The sequence below is a fragment of the Phocoena phocoena genome, chromosome 7 (assembly GCF_963924675.1).
Source record: "Phocoena phocoena chromosome 7, mPhoPho1.1, whole genome shotgun sequence".
NCBI lineage: Eukaryota > Metazoa > Chordata > Mammalia > Artiodactyla > Phocoenidae > Phocoena > Phocoena phocoena.
In genome coordinates, this window is record NC_089225.1 from 52,636,530 (window position 1) to 52,659,905 (window position 23,376).

The 23,376-nt window shown below is 38.2% G+C and overlaps 1 protein-coding gene across 1 annotated transcript in view; it reads right to left on the reverse strand.

Moving 5' to 3' along the window:
• Positions 1–23,376, reverse strand: part of CFAP210 (cilia and flagella associated protein 210) — a 36,010-nt gene continuing 12,634 nt past the window's right edge. The window contains exons 5-9 of the mRNA XM_065881091.1: positions 14,875–15,031; positions 9,843–9,982; positions 7,071–7,263; positions 6,164–6,328; positions 1–345 (exon numbers count right to left, since the gene is read on the reverse strand). Coding sequence (XP_065737163.1) covers positions 1–345; positions 6,164–6,328; positions 7,071–7,263; positions 9,843–9,982; positions 14,875–15,031 — 1,000 coding nt within the window. The remainder of the gene's footprint in view (positions 346–6,163; positions 6,329–7,070; positions 7,264–9,842; positions 9,983–14,874; positions 15,032–23,376) is intronic.

Genomic DNA, 23,376 nt, shown 5'->3' on the forward strand with positions numbered 1-23,376 from the left:
CTACCATGTAAAACCTAGCCTTCCCTTAGACTTTTGAAAATTATTATATTTTGATCCCTGAGAGGTATAAAAAGGGAGCTGGACTCCAGTGATATCATTTGCCTGATAGCTGGGTCTTAATACACCTCTGTCCACAAAAACTGGCCCACGACCACCTCCAGGTCCTTCCTGTACGGCTTTTACAAGAGGATAAATATACTTGTTTGTTGATTCAGACTCAGATTCAATTACTTCTCTGGCATAATCCTGAAATTCCTTCTCTTTTTCAGCCACAAGAGCTTCAGTAAGTCTGCAGTACTCTAATTCTGCTTGTTTTGCTTGCAGTGCATTAAATTTATTTTTGGCCTATTTGGGAAGGAAAGAAAAAATACACTTTGTATTAGTAAAAAAAAAAAATCAATTTTCTAAATATATGTAGCATTTGAAGTTGCAGATAGAGCTTTCTAAACTCGATATTTGACAAGTCCTGACTTAACTACTATATACTATAATTTATTTCATAAATTCTCCCATGCTTCTCACAACAGTATCATGTTCAAAGTAGTGGCTCAGCATTATGTGATGGTACATCTTCAAACAATGCAGCATGAAATTAAAAATCAAATAACCAAGTTTAAAATCCCGTTTCTACCATTTAGAGGATGTGTACTTTGACAAGTGTAGAAGACATAATCAATCGCTGTCCCCATCCATCCACTATTCTGAAGGAATGCACCCAAACCCACTGTCCCAAATCAGCCAGATATACCATGTGACTCGGCCACATAAGATTAAGTCAGCAATGAATATCTGAATTAAGTGGTTAAACCAGTTACATTCTCTTTCCTAAGAATTTGAAGTTGGAACAAGTGACATTTATCAATATTGGAGCTAGGTAGAAATAGGCAATCTACCTACCAAAAGCCAGTTTACTAACATTCCATAATTTTTTTCTTTTAACTTTATAATTTACAAAACGATTGTTCTTTTAACTGCTTATATGAGGTGACTAATGGGTTTTTTAAGATTTCTATAAAGTTTTGGTTGACACCTTTTCCTTGTGTCTTCTCAGAAGCATTTTAAGAAATGCTGAGTTTATCAAAAATTAAGATTTTGTCTACTTATGAATATAGTATTCATGAAAATATATTTCAAACTCAGTAACCAACACTTCAGCGTAAAATAGTAGCTTAAACCTGATATATCTACCAGGAATTGAAATTTGTGAGGAAATAAAACAACCATATGAATACAAAATAGCAAATTTTTGTTAGTGCTATGTTTCAAAACAGGCTTTCATGCTATATGTTGAATAGGGGATAGGATACTAGGAGTTTGAAAAATAGAAAATGATATTCAATAACTAGGAAAAAATCAGAGAGACTAAGAACTATCTCATCAATGGTAAAATGCTGTAATTTGGGATCTTAACAAGGAGCAGTTGGGATATACTGTATTGGTTTGGTAGCAGATTTGTAGAAAGATATTGAGGGAACAGGGAGAAATATTTGAAGTACAGAAAAGAAATGAGAATGGAAGGAAAGGTAACCATAATGGAATACATGACTGGTACCTTAAACTTTATATACATTAAGCATAAATACAGATTTGTAAAGAAACTTAAAATCCTAAAAATTATAACACATGGGGGTAAAGTAACAAATACCTTTGGAGGATGCTAGAGAGCTAATTATTTTGAAAACTCGAAAATGCAGTTAAAGAATCAAATATCCTGTCTTTTCTTTTAAAATTGTACTGCAGAGAAACTGCTGATCATGAAAATTTCTTTGAAAACTTCAGCAAATCGATGAGAAGGAAGCAGAAAATACTAACATTTTTCCACCTGATGAATTAAATCTAGGTAACAATCATCAAAGGCTGTTTGTATCACAAAGTGAGACAACAGTCATTACATGCCTTCTAATGGAAATACACAACACCAGTTATGAGGAGTTTTCACCAAAAAATTGAACCTGAATCTGACCTAAACTAGATTTTACATGAAATGTGAGGAACAATACTACCCTGCAGAGATCCAATCAGCAAAATGCAGACTATAATAATTCTAAAAGATAAGAAACCCTGTTCCTTCAACAAATAAATTGCAAGATAAACATAATGGAGACAAGGAGGGAGAACCTAAGACAAAAACAGAGGATGGGGGTGGAGGAGGAGTTATAGGTTAAAAGAAACTTGAAAGACATATCAGTCAACCAAATAGAATATATGGACCCTGTTTCATCCTCAAACAAAAACTAAAAATATTCATGAGACAATCTGGGGGAAATTTAAATGCTGAATGTTGTTTTATATTTTTGAATGTTAATTGTTTTAGATGTTTTAACAGAATTGTGATTATGTTAATTTCTAAAGAGTCCCTGAGCTTTAGAGAGAAGATACTGAAATATACATTGATAAAATGATATCTGGAATTTGCTTCAAAATAATACGGCAGATCCTACTTCTGATAATGGCCACATGAGGAGGTTGGCCAATTATTCTCCACAGAAAACAAGTTTATTATTAAAAATTATTAAAATCAACCATTTCAGAGCACTGGTAAGTGACCACGTACAGGCAACTACTTGAGAAGTGTTTTTTCATGAAAAACTGCTACTAAATCAATCAGGAGGTAAGAACCGCAAGTTTCGGGCATTCTTTGGAGGGCATTGCTATCCCTCCAGCTCAGGAGGTGAAAACTTGCAATTTAACTGGATAATGATGTCAGATTCTATTTGGGTTGAGTGGCAAAGCAGCTAGAAATTGAAGGGGGAGATTCTGGAATGAGACAGAAGAGTTGAAATGATAAAATTTACAGACATCCCTGACTAATTGATAAAACACATTCACACAGGATACCTCAGGAGCCTGGCAAAAAAAGCCTGGGAGAAATTATGAATTTAGTGTTCTTTGGACTACCACCCTCAACCTGCCCACAGCGTGCATAGCAGGGGTAGGAGTAAAAACATTACTGGCTGAAGGTGTCTGAACATAAACTCTACCCATATTATTGGATGACTGTCAACACCAGTACAGTGAGGAACCCTAGGAGTCGAGGCTTTAAAAAATAAAAGAGAGCAAAGACATCAGAGGCTACCTTCTGTGGTGAAAACAGATTTCATAGCTTGTGTCCAGGGAAAGCAGTTGCCTACTAAAAAAGCAACAACTCTCAGAACAAAACAATCTACAACATATTCTATAAAATGTCAAGTTTTCAACCAAAAATTACTAGACCTGCAAAGAAATAGAAACGTGTTACATTATTCCCAGGAAACAAAAACTTTGAATGAAACTACGTATTGACTTTAGCAATTAGATTTCAAAGCAGTTATGAATATATCCAGTGAATTAAAGGAAATATGCTCAGAATGAGTGAAGTGGCAATCTAATCAGATAAATAGAAACAATATAAAAAATATAAAGAACCAAATGAAAACTGTAGGGTTGAAAGTTCAATAATTGATAAATTCACTAGATGAGCTCAACATCAGAATCAGTGAATCTGAAGGTAGATCAATAGAAACTGTCCCATCTGAGGAACAAAGAGAAAAATATTGACTAAAAATGATCAGAATTGTCAGAGGTTTCTGGTATAATATCAGATGTCTCTGTGTATGTGCAAATTGGGTCCCTGAAGAAAAAAGGATAAAGAAGCAGGAAAAATATTTGAAGAAATAACAGAAAACTCCCCACATTTGGTGACATTAACTAGCACATCCAAGAGGCACCACAAATCCCAAATAGAAAAAACTCAAGGAAAATGCATCATAGTCAATCTGCAGGAAGCCAAAAATGAAGAAAAAACTTCAATTTCAAGAGAAAAATGACACATCACATATAGGGGACAAACTATGATTGATAGCAGATTTCTAGTCATAAACAGTGAAGGCCAGAAGACACTGGAACAAACATTCAAAAGGCTGAAACAAATGATATCCAATAATTTCATATCCAATGAAAAGGCAAGATAAAGACATCTCCAGAAAAACATTAACTGAAAGAATTTATTGCTAGCCTACCTGTGCTATAAAATGTGCTAAAGGAAGTCTTCAGACTGAATAAGCATATGAAAAGAGGCTCAACATCACTAATCATGAGGGAAATGCAAATGAAAACCACAATAAGATACCATTTCAAATCCATTATGATAAGCAACAACAAACACAGAAAATGTTGAGAATTTGGAGAAACTGGAACCCTTGAACTTTGCTGGTCAGAATGTTAATGGTACAGTTGCTGTAGAAAACAGTATGGTGGTTCTGAAAAAACTTAAACATATAATTACCATATGATCCAGCAATTCCACTTGTGGGTATATAAGCAAAAGAATTGAAAACAGGGACTCAAACAGATATACCAATGTGCAGAAGCATTATTTGCAATAGCCAAAAAATGGGAAAAACCCAAATATCTATTGATGGATGTAAGGATAAACAAATTGTGGTATATATGTACAATGGAATATTATTCAGCATTAATAAGGAATGAAACTCTGACACATGCAGCAACATGAATGAACCTTGAAGACATAAGCTCAGTGAAATAAGACAGGCAAAAAAGGACAAATATTGTATGATCCCACTAATATGTGGTACCTGGAATAAGCAAATTCACAGAGACAAAAAGTAGAACACTGGTTACCAGGAGCTGGGAGGAAGGGGAACAGAGAGTTACTGTTTAATGGGTACAGAGTTTCAAAGTAGGATGATGAAAAAGTTATGAAGTTGGACAGTATTCATAGTTGCTCCTCAGTGTAAATGTGCTTAATGCCCTTGGACTGTATGATTAAAAATAGAATCAGTGGTCCCCAACCTTTTTGGCACCAGGGACCGGTTTCGTGGAAGACAATTTTTCCACGGACGGGAGGGGGAGGTATGGTTCAGGCAGTAATGTGAGCCATGATTCAGGTGGTAATGCAAGCAATGGGGAGCGATGGGGAGTGGCAAATGAAGCTTTGCTCGCTCGCGCACTGCTCACCTTCTGCTATGCAACCCGGTTCCTAACATGCCGCGGACCACTACCAGTCTGGGGCCCAGGGGTTGGGGACCCCTGGTTTGAATGGTAAATTTTATGTTATGTATATTTCACCACATTAAAAAAATAAGTTAAAACTCAACAATTAGAAAGAAACCCAGGGTTTCCCTGGTGGTGCAGTGGTTAAGAATCTGCCTGCCAATGCAGGTCACACAGGTTTGAGCCTGGTCCGGGAAGATCCCACGTGCCACGGAGCAACTAAGCCCATGCACCACAACTACTGAGCCTGCGCTCTGCAGCCCACAAGCCACAACTACTGAGCGTGTGTGCCACAACTACTGAAGCCCACGCACCTAGAGCCTGTGCTCTGCAACAAGAGAAGCCACCGCAATGAGAAGCCCATGCACTGCAACGAAGAATAGCACCCGCTTGCCACAACTAGAGAAAGCCCGTGTGCAGCAATGAAGACCCAATGCAGCCAAAAATAAAAAATAAAAAGAGAAAAGAAAGCAACCCAACTAAAAAACTGGCAAAAGATTTAAATAAACACTTCACAAGGCACACAAATGACTAAAAAGTACATGAAAAGATGTTCAGTATCTTTAGTCATTAGGGAAATGCAAAATAACACCATGAGATAACACTATACTAGAATAGTTAAAAATTAAAGGATGGCAATAACAAGTGTTAGCAAGGATGTGGGGCAACTTGTCCTTGCACTCATTGCTGGTAGGAATGGAAAATGGTACAGCTATTCTGGAAAACAGTTTTTAGACACAAATGATTGGTTGCCAGGTCCTCCATACATGTTGTAAAATCTCTGGGACCCCCCCACTCACCTCAAATATGAAACCTATGTGATCCCAATCAACATATTCTCTGGGTAGTGGTTTTAAACGGGGAAAAAGTAAAGGAAGCATCATGGCCTGCCATTTGCATTTGTATTTTCTTAAATATTTATCAAAACACAATAGAAACTAAAGAAGGATAAATAGTTGTGCAAAAGACATAAACCTAGTGTGAGAACTTCAATACCCATAAAAACAAAAACTAACTCTTCACATTTTTAATACATTTTATTGTGTCATAACCATAATGACCATCTGATCTTACTTGATAAAGGAAACTGCTTTAGGAAACAGAAAACTATCAAGAACTCTATATTACATATTTATTGCTAAAAGAAGTATAAACATTTAGGAATAATTACCATTTGCTGAATATGGGCATCTTGAACTTCTCGACGTTCTTTATCAGCTTTCCGTTTTCTCTCCTTTTCATGCTCCCAGAAAATCTGGTCTGCTTTCAGGATAGCTAGCAATTGTTCTTTAGCCTCTATTTTTCTTTGTCTTTCTTCTTCCTCTTTATTTTTTATCTAGATGATAAAAGGCAAAGGAAAAAATTAAAACCATTTTTAGCAACCAACAGCCTTCAATAAGGCACAAAGTTAGAAAGCTCTAAGCAGAAAGTCAGCCAGGAGCAATGCAAGGGCAGAAAATTGGACACACATGGACTGATTCCCACGTGGCCAGTTTACTTTGATTTTGTTCTATTTCCTTAATATCAAGAAACAATAAAAACGTAAGTAGAATGATACTGGTTTTAAAAAAATACAGGAACAGAAAAGACCATCTCAGGGTAGGGAAATATTTGTAAGGTAAAAAATTAATTGCTACAATGTTTATAAAGTATCCAATTTATATCTTATGACAGTCAGTCACGTAGGAGATAAATTCTGAAGGATTAAGATATACAGAAACACAATGGGGTAATTTTTACTTGATTTATCTTAAAAACATTCAAACGAAAGGTATATTAAATGAATAACTTTTTGCACTTCAGATGCAAACAAATCTCTTCTGAAACAGAAGAGATTATTATTACTTTGCATCTATAAAGATCTTATTTGTAATAGTCTACCATGTCATCTTCTGTTAGAAATTAAACATGGTCTGATTTCAAGACTATAGGAAGATGATTTATACATTGTTTTTCAAATCTGCTAGTTTTTGTCAGGAAGGCAGAGGGAGTATATTAGGAGGGAGTAAGGAGAAACTACAGTGTAAAGGGCTCAAATTTGTTTTTTGATTTTTATTTGTCATCATTGAATTGCTTACCACAAGAGCTCTATGTTCTGCAATTGCTTTTAATTCTGCTTTGTTTTTTTCATACTTTTCTCTTTCTCTTTTTTTCCATTCAGCCTCAGTTTCTGCAATATCTCTAGCAATAATCAAATCTTTATTGTCAAATTTCTCTTTCATTAGTTTACTCAGGAAGTTATTTATTCTTTCTCTCCGTTCCTCCATTAGCCTATAACAAAATAACCATCACTTGTCAAGTCTTCATGAATGGATTTTTTATGGAGCCAATATACTTTATTTAGAGAGTCAGATATTTTATAGTCTTTTACAAGACTGAAAGGGAGCCCCATCGCTCCTTTCATATATTAAGTGGAAATTATTTTTAATACTTTATTTTATACTTTATTTTTAGAATAAAGTCTATTCTAAAAATCCAAAGGGAATAATGCATATAGTATGATCTTGTGTATGCATGTGTATAGGAAATAAAGTGTAAAATTCTCCACGTGAAAAATATTTTTAAATACTTTATTAGACTATCCTACTTGCTCTAATATTGAACACATAGATTATAAAAGTAAGTCAAAGGACTTTCTTTAAATTTAACCTCAAAAACAGAAAAAGCTATCAAAATCCTGAATAAATTCATCCTTACTATGCCCTGTCTGCAATTTATTCATAGCACTTTATTGACTTCATCTGTTTATATGAAAATAAATAACTCTCCTTTTACACTGTGAGATTTCCAAGGTCAGAGACAGGGTAAGTCCTCTCTCTAGTTCAGGGCCAAGCATGGTGCCTGGCACATCATCAACAATAACTACAGGGGCTTCCCTGGTGGCGCAGTGGTTGAGAATCTGCCTGCCAATGCAGGAGACACAGGTTCAAGCCCTGGTCTAGGAAGATCCCACATGCCGCGGAGCAACTACGCCCGTGAGCCACAACTACTGAGCCTGCGTGTCTGGAGCTTGTGCTCTGCAACAAGAGAGGCCGTGACAGTGAGAGGCCCGCGCACCGCGATGAAGAGTGGCCCCTGCTCTCCGCAACTAGAGAAAGCCCACGCACAGAAACGAAGACCCAACACAGCCAAAAATAAATAATAAAAATAGAATTAAAAAACAAAACAATAACTACATATTTGTTAAAGGAATGGGGGCATTTTCATTAAGGAAATTGGGCAAAATATACTTTTAAATTTAGTTGTGACATATTCACTGATTATTGAGTGAATTTGCAAAGCGACATGGGAGAAACAATGAGAAAGGACACAGCACATGCCCCAGGGGAATGACAATCTAAAGTGGAGAAAAGACAATTATGTAAATAGCTATGCAGGCAAAAGTGATAAATGCCATGAGAAAGCTAGAAAATGATGTGGGCAAATGAAAAAAAAGGAAGGCTTCATGGAAAAGGTGACATTTCATCTAGGCTTTCAAAAACAATATTTTAAATACTTCGATTACCTACTATGTGCCAGGGACTATTCCAGGTACTGGGGCATAACAGTAAACAAAAACATTAAAAATCTCTACTTTCATGGAGCTTTCACAATAGTTGGGGTAGAGAGACAGCAAACAAAATAAATAATTAAAATAGTGCTGTATCATTCAACAAAGAAAAAGAAAGCAGTTAAAGTGATAAGCAATGTCGGGTGTGGGCTTGTAATTTTACTATATTAGTTTTGTTTGTTTGTTTGTTTGTTTTGCAGTACGTGGGCCTCTCACTGTTGTGGCCTCTCCTGTTGTGGAGCACAGGCTCCGGACACGCAGGCTCAGCAGCCATGGCTCACGGGCCAGCCGCTCCACGGCATGTGGGATCTTCCCGGGCCGGGGCACAAACCTGTGTCCCCTGCATTGGCAGGCAGACTCTCAACCACTGCGCCACCAGGGAAGCCCTGGGCTTGTAATTTTAAATAACATAGGGATGGCCTGAATGAGAAGGCAATATTTGAGTAATGATCTGAAAGAGTTAAAGGAGGTGAGCATTCCCCAAAGAGGGTACAGGAGAAGTCCAGTGTGAGTGACAAAGAGGGAAAGAAGGAGAGAACAGTAAGAGATGAGGTTTGAGAGAGGAGGCTGGGGTCGGCTGGGAATTAGGATGGATGTAGAGCCTTATGGGCCATAGTCAAGACTCTAAGTGTGATGTAAAGCCATCAGAGGGTTTTGCACAAGTGAAAAGCATGGTCTAGACAGAAACATGATGTACTGTAAGTCTCTTACCTCACCTCACCCCAAACTGCTCACTAAGGTAAGCAATGACCTCTAAATCTGATGGGTGCTTCATTTTTAAAATCTCATTTAATCCCTCTAGTGATCTAACACTGATGACTGCTCTCTTCTTACTGAGTCTCCATCCCCCCTCCCGTGCTGTTTTTCTGCTTTTCCTCCATTCTCTGGGAACTATTCCTTGGTCTTCATATTACCTTCATTCTCCATTTGACATTTAACTATGGATTTCCCTAGGGACTATGTCACCTTCACTTCTTACCTACTCCCCCAGGTGAGCTCACCTGTATCCACAGTTCCAATTCCCACTTGTACATCAATGGCTCACGAAGCCATCTCCAGCTCATACCCCTCTCCTAAAGCAGAGATTTTCAGTATTTCCAACCACCTACCACACAGATGTCATCAATATTCCAAGGGAACCCCAACTCATGTGCTCCAAGCTGAAATCACCATGTCACTAAACGCCCTGACATAAATAATGAAACCTTTTTCCTAAAGACTACTCTCATATCACAACTTCTGATTTAAAATAATTTCAGACAGTACTTTATTAATCACAAAAATTATTTTAGAAGCTGACCTGTGTGTTTCAGCTTCTTTTTCTTTCCCCATTTGTGTAAGACGCTTTTTCGCTTTGATAAATTTTCTAATCTTTTCATCTTCTTCCTCTTGCTGCTGCTGTTCTACAGCTTTGATGGTATTTTTATCATTCAGATGTTCCTTGGAGGAAAAAACTGTGTATTATTCTATCACAAAGAAAAGTATCTTTCAACATATAGATATCTAATATGATATTAAATGTCAAATGGTCACAGCTTCTAATACAATTATTTCTCTCTTGGAGAAATATCTCAAGGAGATAATCAGAGCTGAACATGACGTTTTATGTACCTACCACGCACTTCACCTCCAAGTTATTTATAACAGTGAAAATTGGAAACAACCTCTAAATAGTCAATAATGGAGGAATGGTTAAATAAATTACACTCTCAAAGACATGGGAAGATACAAATAACATAATCAGTAAGTAGGAGAAAAAAGCAGAATATAAAACACTACCATGGAGTATTTCAGTTTTGCAAATATATATAAATACAAGTTTATAATGAATGTATAACTGGAAGAAATGTATCAAATGTTAACAGTAGTTATCTCCAGGGTATGAGATTATAGGTGACTTTCACATATTAATTTTCTGTATTTCTTTTCAAATATCTTATTTCTTTACAAATATGAATTTAAAATAATTCTATAATCAGATAAAATACAGTAAATATGTATACATTCATTTAATGTTTGAATAGTTAATATAGTCATATGCTACACAAATTTACAATATTTTAAAAACACACAGTGTAAAGCGTCCTTCCTACCACATCCACCATCTGCCTATTCCTAATTCCACCCACCAGACTCAATTACTGTGAAACTACTTTCTTGTCCAGACTTTCTTTTTGTGCATATACAAAAAATTATACAGATGTATATTCTAATTTAAAAATGGTTAATAGGTCAGTTTTTTAACAAAGAATAAAAATCTGTTCATATCAGCATATTTTTTTAAATTAGAGCATCACTTCAGAAGTCCAATATAAATCAGAGGGGTTCTACAATTCTACAACCTGACCTGCATTTGCCATCATAAAAATAGGTGTCTTTGAACACAACAGCCTGGATACATAGATGTATCAGTGCTTTCTGTTACTATAAGTAGAAATCAATTCAAGGTAAAAGTTATTAGGTATAATATTTAATATTCCACTATATTTATAACTCAGGGTCTACTATGTACCTACTACTCTTAAGTACTCTTTTATTTTATGGGATATTACTTTTCAAAGCTGTAATCTGGTTACGAGATACATTAGTTGACATGAAAAGGTAATGAAAATATCAAACTCTTAAAAGTGATTGTTTTGAATTATTTCTTAAAAACTTTATTTTACTGTTTTTTTCTAAGTTTATTGTAAATGTTCATACAGATTTTTTATAATAAGAAAAGCCCATGGGCTTCCCTGGTGGCGCAGTGGTTGAGAGTCCGCCTGCCGATGCAGGGGACACGGGTTCGTGCCCCGGTCTGGAAAGATCCCACATGCCGCAGAGCGGCTGGGCCCGTGAGCCATGGCTGCTGAGCCTGCGCGTCCGGAGCCTGTGCTCCGCAACGGGAGAGGCCACAACAGTGAGAGGCCCACGTACCACAAAAAAAAAAAAAAGAAAAAGAAAAAAAGAAAAGCCCAGAGTTAACACAAAGTTAATCCTGATTTTTAAAAATTGAAAGCCTCAGCTCAAGGTCACCTAGCTAGTAAGTAGCAGTGTTAGCACACAAAACAAGGTCTGTCCTATTCCAAAGTGACATGGAAAGATAAAAATATTATCTCCATGAACCACGAATAAGATTTTATGCAAAAGGAATAATAATATTACAAGTAAAACTCTTAGAAATTAAAATTTTGATAGTTAAAATTAAAAATTCAATAGAAGATTTAGAAGACAAAGTTGAGAATAACTCTCAAAGTCAAACAAAAACCAAAAATGGCAGGAACAATTAATTGCCTACCCAAGAGTCTTTCTTCTCTTCTGCATTAGTAGCAGGACCCAGATTTTGTTCAGAGCGGCAATATGCTCACCTAGAAGACAAGCTTTCTTTTCAGCTAGGTGTCACTAAATTACAACCAATGAGATTTAATGGAAATTGTTAAGTGGGAGTTCTGAAAAAGTTCCTTAAAAGGAGGACAGATAGTTTGGAAATCCTTTTTTGTCCTTCATCCTTTCTCCTTCTTGCTGCCTGGAATGTGGCCAGGAGCTCCAGCAGCTATTCAAGGCCATGAGGCAATCCTGAGGACAGAAGCCACCTATGTTCCAAGAATAGCAAAGCAAAAAAAGAGAAGCTGTCTCATTCCCCCTTGATTCTGGAGGTACCATATCAGCCTTGGCATGACCACCTCTGCACTTCAGATAAAGGTACTGTTGCAATTTATTTTGTAATTTTTTACATTATTTTGGGTTTTCTTTTATAAACTTTTGAGTCTTACCCTAACTCATAATATGAGAAAATATTTTTTTTAATTAGAGCATCACTTCAGAAAGTCCAATATAAATCAGAGGGGTTCTAGAATGGAAGAAACAAAATAGAAAGGGACAAAATTATACAAGAAATAAAATAAGAAAACTTGATGCATTTATGGGTTGAGGCATCAACTGAGTGCTCAGAAAAATGAAAAAGACCGAAACAAGGTACGTCCCTGTTAAATCTTACAGTTGCAGAGATAAAGACCCTCAGAGCTTTCAGAGAAAGAGACAAGGGAAGTAAAAACAAAACACACCAGATCACATACATAGAATGAATACCATAAATGGCATAATACTTTTCCATAGCAATACTGAAAGCTAGAATATTATGAAAACATAAATCCAAAACTCTGAATTCTGAACCCAGAACTCTACATCCAAACTATAAAGCAAGCATTACTTTATTTTTTTTAATAAATTTATTTAGTTAGTTATTTTTGGCTGCATTGGGTCTTTGTTGCTGCACACAGGCTTTCCTCTAGTTGCAGCGAGCAGGGGCTACTCTTTGTTGTGGTGCATGGGCTTCTTATTGGGGTGGCTTCTCTTGTTGCAGAGCACAGGCTCTAGGTGTGTGGGCTTCAGTAGTTGTGGCACAAAGGCTCAGTAGTTGTGGCTCTTGGGTTCAGTAGTTGTGGCTTGCGGGCTCAGTAGTTGTGCCTCATGGGCTCTAGAGCACAGGCTCAGTAGTTGCGGCACACAGGCTTAGTTGCTCCACGGCATGTGGGATCTTCCCAGACCAGGGCTCGAACCCGTGTCCCCTGCATTGGCAGGCGGATTCTATACCCTTTCTTCAGAAGCTACTCAAAGATGTATTTCAGGGGATTTCCCTGGTTGTGCAGGGAATAAGACTCCGTGCTCTCAATGCAGGGGGCCCAGGTTTGATCCCTGGTCAGGAAACTAGATCCCACATGCATGCCACAACTAACAGTTTGCATGCCACAACTAACAGTTTGCCTGCCACAACTAAGGAGCCCACGTGCTGCAGGTAAGGAGCCCCGGAGTGCAACTAAGGAGCCCACCTGCCTCAACTAACACCTGGTGCAACCAAATAAATAAATATTTTTTAAAAAAGATGTATTTCAGAAAGATGAGGGAATAAATCAAGAAAGAGGAAGGCATAAGATTCAGGAAATGGGAGCTGAGACCCAGGAAAGTGGCCCAGGGAAGCTCCAGAATGACAGCTGAGCAGCAGGCCTAGAGAGCAAACAGTCCAGAAGGAAGAGAAGGACGGAGGACTCTGGATGGGAGAGCTCCAAGAAAACCATAGATAATTTAATATTACTTAGGTGAACATTTGAAAACTAATATCATTAACCATTTGGCAGAACATACTGAACATATGGAAAAAATTGAGGTATAGAGCTTTAAAGCAAATGCAAACAATGAGAATTATTTTAACCACAGAAAAACATTTATGGAAGCAAAAAATTATGATCGTAGTATATTTCTTAGCTCTTCAGAGAACAATATTTATAAAATCATAATAATGATTAAACTAAAATTATGCCATGATGATTTGGGGGGAAGAGGTGGATGGGAAGGGGACAGTATTGGAAAAGAGCTAAATCCTCAACTACCAGGGCAGAGAGACAGAAAATGTTTAAAATTGATAAATCAAGATACATATCTTTAAAACTGAATATATTTTTTTAATATATAGATTATTTATTTATTTTTAAATTTATTTACTTATTTATTTATTTTTGGCTGTGCTGGGTCTTCGTTGCTGCACGCAGGCCTTCTCTAGTTGCAGTGAGCGGGGGCTATTCTTCATTGTGGTGCGTGGGCTTCTCATTGCAGTGGCTTCTCTTGTTTGGGAGCATGGGCTCTAGGCGCATGGCTTCAGTAGTTGTGGCACACGGACTCAGTAGGTGTGGCTCGTGGGCTCTAGAGTGCAGGCTCAGCAGTTGTGGCTCACGGGCTTAGTTGCTCCGTGGCATGTGGGATCTTCCCAGACCAGGGCTCGAACCCGTGTCCCCTGCATTGGCAGGCGGATTCTTAACCACTGTGCCACCAGGGAAGTCCCTAAAATACATAGATTATTTAGAATATAATTTTCCAAGAAGCAGAAGGAGTGAAGCAATGACTGCTACTCTTCTTTTAAGCATTTGGGTGATGTTTGATGTTTTAAATCTGTGTATATGTTACTTAAGAATAAAAAATAACTTTAAAGAAATGAATATAAAAAATTACAAAATAAATTGCAACTACCATAAAATAATTATTACCATTTATTCAGCATATATTAATAGTGCAGGAGATACCAAACACATATCACCCCATTCATTGCTCATTACAACTCTCATTTTTAGGATAACAAAATTCATTTTTAAAAAGTCTCATTCTCTTAATTCTTGTTCATGAATGAGAGCACATCCAAATGAAATAACAGCAAATATAGCTCCCCCCAAAGTACACTTAAAAACCCAACTTAATAGGAAACTTGTTTTCTATACCACTATTATTTATAAAAAACATTAAAATTTTGGCATTGGACTCTACATTTTTTGAAGAGATACATTTTTGAAGTATTTTCAACTTACAAAAAATAGTCTCCTGCTTTCATTGATCTCTTCTTTTTTCTTTCCTCTTTTTTTTCTCATTTCTATTTCATATAATGAATTCTGTCGCTTTATTTCCTCAGCATCCTTTTCTTCCTCTTTTCTCCTTCTCTCTTCTTCCTCTTCATGTTCCTTTATTCTGAAGAAAAAAACATAATTATAACTGAGAGTGACACAGAAAAATAGAATATATTTTAAAGAAATGAATTAGAGTCTTACCTGGGATGATTTGAAGCTATAAAGGAGAACTTGTGGATTTCTTTTGGGACAAGAACAGATAGGTAAAGAGCAGCGATTAAAACCAAATCCAGGGACTTCCCTGGTGGTCCAATGGGTAAGATTCTGTGCTCCCAGTGCAGGAGGCCTGGGTTCTGGGAACTAGAGCCCACATGCGTGCCGCAACTAAGAGGTCCGCATGCCGCAACTAAAGATCCTGCATGCCACAACTAAGACCTGGCACAGCCAAAATAAATAAATAAATAAATAATTTTTTTAAAAGAAAGGACATAGGAACCAATTGCAATGTATGAACCTTAGTTGGAATCTGATTCAAACAAATAAACTGTAGAAAAAAATTTTTTTAAATACAAAAACTAATCCAATCTTGGTTAACCCAGGATTGCCAATATCTTCCTTTCTTCAAAATTTGTTTCATTCCTCAACAAAATTAAGTCCTACAGTAGATTCAAATGTTTCTTTCCTTTAGAAAGAACCAGTTAACTGAATGACAGACACTATGCTGAAATGGTGACATTATTTTACAGAAAATTCCCTAATCCCTACTGCTTTTCAATTTCAGCACTAGAAGATGCTATCTAAGCTATGGATCTGGCCTCTCAGGAGTTGGGGTTTGATGGAAGAAGGGCAACAACTCCCTCACCCAGCTGGCCACTTTGGCTGTTATTCTTTCTCTAGCCAACATTGACTAACTACTGGTGCCTTCTGAGTGGTTAGCCATTAAATGCTGGTTGTCTCACAGGGCTTATGTGTGAGTTCTTCAGAGTTCCCTGAGCAGTGTCCTCACTGCAGAGCTCTGATCTGCATTTAGCTCCAGCTCTACCTCTACAACCCACACCACCCCCACCCCACCACCATCACAACCAGGAGCATCCACCATCAGTAGTTTATTGCAGACTCTCCATGACCACATCTGGCAGTCAATCCTCAGCATACTGGCAAAACAGCTCAAGCCCCCCCGGTATCTTTGTCTGTGTGCCCACGCATCCCGGTCAGCCAATCAACACGTGTGCAGGCTGCTCCACTGGTGCTCTCTATCAGTTGTCTCCCGTTCTTTTTCTTCCTGAACAGGTGGATACAGAGTGGGTAAACAACCCACTTAAATAGACAAAAAGACTGAAGAGTAAACCTTTCTTTCATATGCACCCAATCATAACATTTTTTTCTTGGTTTCAGGGAGGGGGAAAATTCCCTTCCCTGTGCCACGGAGGACTTTACAGTTAAGTGAGCCAGTAAGTTCACTTTGGTATTATTAAGCCAAGTCAGAACAGGTGAGTAAGCAGCCACGTAGAGTCACAGTCACTCTCTTTAGGAGGAGCTAAGAAAAAAGACACCGTTGGCCACAGCTAAATCAACTTTATGATTGCCCTAAAAATACTAGGTTTTCAAATTTTTATTTATTTGTTTAGTTTGTTAGAACTATTTAATAGTATACCAATCTCTTAGAAGCAAATTCATGTCAATAATCAAGATTTAAAGGACATTATAAAAAGAGATGTATCTAATTTTGAGAAAGTTTTAATATTGCTACTTTAAGGGAAAACAAGATATAAAACATTTGCAATTTTAACATTCCTTAGCAAATCTGGAAATCACTAACATTATACCTATAAATGTATTGGACAATTCATTGTTTCAGCCAAAAAAAATGTACCTATTCTGAGAGTGAATAAGAAAAAAATGTCTCTAGTGTCAGTGAAGAGATAATATTGACAAGGATTTATATAACTATTAAACAAAGACTGCCAATAAAGACTTTTACCTTAGTTTGGGTAGACTACTCAACTATCTGCCATAAGTTTAGCTTAATGCAAAGTCAACATTTTGAAGGAAATCCGATATCCTCTAGTTCAGGGAAGAAATACATAACATTTATATCTTTTTTTTTTTTTTGGCGGTACGCGGGCCTCTCACTGTTGCGGCCTCTCCCGTTGCGGAGCGCAGGCTCCGGACGCGCAGGCTCAGCGGCCATGGCTCACAGGCCCAGCCGCTCCGCGGCATGTGGGATCCTCCCGGACCGGGGCACAAACCCGCGTCCCGTGCATCGGCAGGCAGACTCCCAGCCACTGCGCCACCAGGGAAGCCCAACATTTATATCTTTACTTCCAACACCCATGACCATAGCAGACACCAATAATCAATGCAAAACAAAAAACAATGCAAAAATCTTGGTCCTGCTCAGCCCAATGAACTGGCAGCCTCTGCCAAACCATCAAGGCAGAATTTGTCATGAAACCTCTTTGCTACCCCTGATTTACATTCTGAAGCTCCCAAATCTGTGTTGATCTAGCCCAGATCTGACTTGACTTTATATAGATGTTACATAGAATTCCTATAAAAGTGGAAGCGACCCCTACCCAAAATGTGGTTCAGATGACCCTCCACACACCAAGAGAATTTGAGAGAAAGTATTATCACATAAGGGACACCCAACAGAGCTGTAGGCATAAGTAGGTCTGGATTGACTTGGGCAAAGCAGAGGAAGTGAGTTTGGGTCTTTATTGTGACTGAGGGGTGAAACTGGGGAAAAGTTCCTGTGCACAGGAGATTTTAATTTCCTCCTGTCAACGAAGGAAGAGGCAAGCCCAGGGGCCTTCTTATAAGGCCAAAGGGGAAGGGAGGGTGGGGCCTAACAAGAAGTCAGCAGCCCAACATCAAAAATGAGGTCTCTGGGGCCTCCCTGGTGGCGCAGTGGTTGAGAGTCCACCTGCCGATGCAGGGGACATGGGTTTGTGCCCTGGTCCGGGAAGATCCCACATGCAGCGGAGTGGCTGGGCCCGTGAGCCATGGCCGCTGAGCCTGCGCGCCCAGAGCCTGTGCTCCGCAACGGGAGAGGCCACAACAGTGAGAGCACCCCCTCAAAAAGATGAGGTCTCTGGGGCTTCCCTGTTGGCAAAGTGGTTGCGAACCTGCCTGCCAACGCAGGGGACAGGAGTTCGAGCCCTGGTCTGGGAAGATCCCACATGCCGCGGAGCAACTAAGCCCATGTGCCACAACTACTGAGCCGTGCTCCGCAGCAAGAGAAGCCACTGCAATGAGAAGCCCACGCACCGCAACAAAGAGTAGCCCCCGCTCACCGCAACTAGAGAAAGCCCATGAGCAGCAACGAAGACACAACGTAGCCAAAAATATAAATAAATAAATAATTTTATTTTTAAAAAAAATGAGGTCTCTATTACAATAGACATGCTTGATTCTTGAAGAGACAACCCAAGAGGCATCACCACCTGACTATTTTATTATATAGGTACATTCACTATGTCTAAAAGCAAATTCATCCTCCTCCTCTTCTAAACTGATCCTTTTGGTCTCTTGTCCTTATCTTGGTGAACAGTACCAACTTCTTTTCTGTTGCCTATTCTAGAGACTTAAGAATCACACTTAACTCTTCTGTAATCTTGAGACCTCTCATTCATTTATTTAACAACTATTTATTGAATTTCTACTACAATCATGAAACAGACAAACATGGTTCCTGACCTCAAGAAGCTTACATTCCAGTGGGAAGACAGGCAAAAACAAGCAAACAAAAGCAAGTAAATAGAAAAATAATGTAATTACAAATCCAGGTAAGTCTTGTAAAGAAAATAACAGAACAAGGGACTTCCCTGGTGGTCCAGTGGTAAAGAATCATCCGCCTTTCAATACAGGGGATGCGGGTTCGATCCCTGGTAGGTGAACTAAGGTCCCACATGCCACGGGGCAACTAAGCCCACGCGCCACAACTACTGAGCTCACGCGCCTCAACAAGAGAGCCCGCATGGCGCAAACTACAAAGCCCACCTGCTCTGGAACCCGTGCACCACAGTTAGAGAGAAAACCTGCACGCCTCAACTAGGGAGAAACCCCCATGCTGCAACGAAGAGCCCATGCGCCACAACAAAACATCCCGTGAGCCACAACTAAGACCTGATGCAGCCAAAAAAATAAAGAAAATAAATAAATTTAAAAAATATATATATATAAAAGAAAATAACAGGACAAGAAAAAGAATAACAATTGAGTTATTTATTTTACATAACAGAGAAAGCTGTTTGGACAGAGCTGTTCCCTAAGACAAAGGAGACCTCTTTGAGCTGATGAGAAGCCCACAGATGAAGAACGGGAAGGTAAAATTCCCGACAGAAGAAAAGGCATGTGAAAAGGCCATGTGGCAAGCAATGATCTGACAGGAGCCTGAGGCCTGGAAGATCAGGGTAATGGAGGTATAATGACCAAGGAGAAAGAGTGGTGGGAAAGGAGTTTGGGAAGTAGATGAGGCCCTTTGACACAAGGCCTTGCCAGAGATAGTCGAGTTTCCATTTTATCTTAAATGAATGGAAAGTCACTGAAATGTTTTAGGTAGAAGAATAATAAAATCAATTTTCATTTTAATAAAATCTCTCTGGATGATGAAAGGAGAAGGGATTAGGAAGAGAGAATAGGAGGCCAGTTAAGAGGTTGAGGCAATAATCCATGGGATATGAGGGTGGCTTGGACTAAGATGACAGCAATAAATTCAAGATTTGTTTTGGAGAAAAAAATCAACATGAATTGCTGATAAATTTGACTTGGGAAATAAAGGAAAATAAAGATGGATTCCTAGGTTTCTGGTTTGAACAACTGACTGGTAAGGATGCCACTAAGAAGTCCACTGTGGGTGTGGAGAATCAATAATTCTGTGTTAGACATTTTAAATCTGAGGTACGTAAGAGATGTCCAAATGGAGATGTCTTAAAGGTGGTGAGATATGTGAAACTGGGACTTAAGGGAGAGTCTGGACTAGAGTGACAAATTTGGAAGTTACAAGATTTAGGATGGCTTTTAATCAGTAGGAATAAATAAGATCACTTAAGCCCTCTTCCCTTATCCAGGAGAAAGTGATGCAAGCTGTCCTATGATGATTTTTCCTTTTCTTGGGAAGCTGATGAGATTAACAGTAACTGAGTTGTTCTTAAGCAAGGTCTATGGGCCTCTTCCTAGAGAAAGGCTTACCTATCAATAGAAGGAAATAGAATTATTCCTTGTCTATACTCTTAAGTGTCTTTTCAATAATGATGTTTAAGGCTATTGGTCAAAATCCCTCTTTGGGGGGATTTTGGTGTCACTAGAGTCCCTTATTTGCCTTATCCTCATCATGCCCACTGTGAGTCACAGGCAGACTCTTATACTGCTCAAAGATCACCAATCTCCAGGCCTGCAGCCTAGAGACTGTTTAAGAAGCGTGTGAAAAATCTCACTTTCAGGTACAGGGCCTGCAGCTGTACAGGGTGTTTTAGTCATCTATCGCTGAATAACTAATTACCCCTAAATTTAGTGGCTTAAAACAATAAACATTTATTATCTCATACCATTTCTGAGATTCAGGAAGCTGAGAGTGGCCTAGCTGGGTTGTCCTCAAGAGAGTACAGTCACGATGTTGGAGCTGTAATCATCTGAAGGCTTGACAGAGTCTGGAGAACCAATTTTCATATATCCATTGGCAGGAGGCCTCAGCTCCTTGACACATGGACCTCTCCACAGAGCTTCTTGAATATCTTATAACATGGCACTTAGCTTCCCCAGGATGAGCAATCCAAGAGAGATGCCAAGGAGAAACCACAATGCCTTTTATATCCTAATCTCAGGATGTCACACACCGTTACTTCTACCTCATTTTATTCTTTGAAAATGAGTTACTATGTATGGCCCACACTCAAGAGGGAAAGGAATTAGGCTCTACCCTCTGAAGGGAGGAATATCAAATCCGTGTGGATATATTTTAAATCACCACCAGATGACACCTGGGTAGCACTTGGTAATACAATTAGTAGAGCATGCAAAAGAGTCTTGCCTCTTGGAACCTGCAATTCCCATTTCTTAGGGATTAAAAGAATTAAAATTTGGTCTCTGCTCAAAGAGGAGAGTCATCCCAAAGTTGGGGAGCCCTTAAGACACATGGCCTACAAGGCACATCATGATCTGGCCCTTGCCTGTCTCTCTGATCTCATCTTTAACATTGCCCTCTTAGTCCTCTATATAACAGCCATCTTGTAGTTATTCAAATCCACCATATTCTGTCTCACCTGTGGACCTTCACCCATGTTATTTCCTCTGCTTAAAATATTTTTACATCCCTTACTCTTTGCATGGCTTATTCCTACTCATTCTTCAGAATTAAGTACAGGAGCTGATCTCTTCTGAAAAGCCTTCTCTAGACTGAATCAGTTGTCCATTTTATATTCTTCCATACACTCTGTATATATATTTCCCAAAATATTTACTATCATAGTCTAATTATTTGTTCCATATCTATACCCTCCTCCCCAGATTGTAAACTTCTTAAGGAAAAAGGACTATTGTATTCATCTTTGTATTCTCAGTGACTAGAATAGTGGATGGCAAACATTGTTCAATAAATGTAACAATGAATGACGATTGAATGAATAAATAAATAACCTCTCTTGAAATTTTGCTCTGGAATAAACTCTTATTATTCAAGAAAAGGGGAAAAAATTCCTCTTCTTCTCCTCCATTTTCTACCATATAGTCCTCTGTTTCCACTCAGGTTAATACCAGTGCTATGATTCCAATTTTACTTTTGTCTTAAAGAGGCTTTTTATTGGCTCATCACCATTCCTAACAATATTTTAAAGTAACATGCATTCTGAGTTGTATGTAACTGACACATGCATCAACATTCAACAGAATACAACATGGTGATAATTTTGTAATTGAATTTCTTGTTTGTTTGGTTTGTCTTTTTACTTTTTGGCCACAGCACGTGGCATTCAGGATCTTAGTTCCCCGACCAGGGGTCAAACCCGTGCTCCCTACAGTGGAAGCTCAGAGTCTTAACCGTTGGACCATCAGGGAAGTCCCGGAATGTTTCTTTTTCCTGTTTTTTTTTTAGATTTTAATGGCAGCTTTATTGAGATATAATTTTCACACCATAAAATGCACCCCTTAAAGTGTACAATTCAGTTGTTTTTAGAACATTTATAGATATTTTCAACCATCACCACTATCTAAATTTGAGAATCTTTTCATCATCCCAAAAAAGAGACCCTGTATTACTCACCATTGTGCCCTCTTCCAGCTGCTAACAACCACTACTCTACTTTCTATGAATGTTTCTTAATAAATTTAAGATGTAGGACTTCTGGAACCAAACTGGCAAACCAAGCTCACATGTCACATATCATTCCCCTCCTAATTCCCCACAGTGCAACCAATGGAATGGGGAAAATTCTATACCACTACTAGAAACTAAAGCAAGGTCTTACCCACGTACCTGAATTTTCAAGAAATTTTAGGGAAAAATAGGGCAGTTGAGAATGCAATGAGAATAAGTAACACTTGGCCACCATTCGCAAAGACAGAGCCCACTGTGAAGAGTAAGTAAAGGAATTTATGCTGACCTCAGAGCCTAATGGAAAATCTCCTAGACTATACTGAAGATAATCCAAAGAAAGAACTAAAACAAATCCTAAACCTGCCTGAACCTCCACCCTATTGCCAAAGATCACATGAAAGGGGATCCTGGGGCCCAAACACAGCCCACATACAAAGGCTATAAGTGGGAGGATGTCCTGTAGGTTTTAGCACTGGTCAGGTAGCTTGCTGACTATCAGGCTGCTACCTGTAATTACACCTGAGCTGCAACAGCCAATATAAGAAGAGAGATTTCTCAAGGGTGAATCACTGGTCAAATATTTGCCTCCCTCTGCCAACAGCTCTATCCCTAACTTGCACTAACCCTTGGGTCACTACACCACCAAAGAAAAAACTTACAATAAATCCAACATTTCCCTTCTCTTTTTACTAAGGGTTAAAAGAAATGAAGAATACATAATTTGGCAACACATGTATCCTGAGAATTCATGTCTATCTCACTTAGACATTTGTTATTTTGACAAATAAATATATATACAAAAACCAAAACCTTTTTTTCATAGTAATGAAAAAAGACAGATTTGAGCACATAAAAATAAATATTTTCTAAATACTGAAAACCATTCAGAAAAGGTGACACAAATATGCGATATGTCATATGTAAAAAACACTTATTAATCACGTTTTAATTAATCAATGATAAACATACATTTCAGTATGAAACAACTTACACAGAAGAACAAAGGAGTAACCAATTCATGATAACAAAACCCAAAACAAATGAACATTTACACATGAGAAAATGCACTGCCTTACTAGAAACTAAGAGAAATGTAAATTAAAAGATACCAGTTTTTGCACATTAAATCACAAAAAAAATACTATCCAGAATTG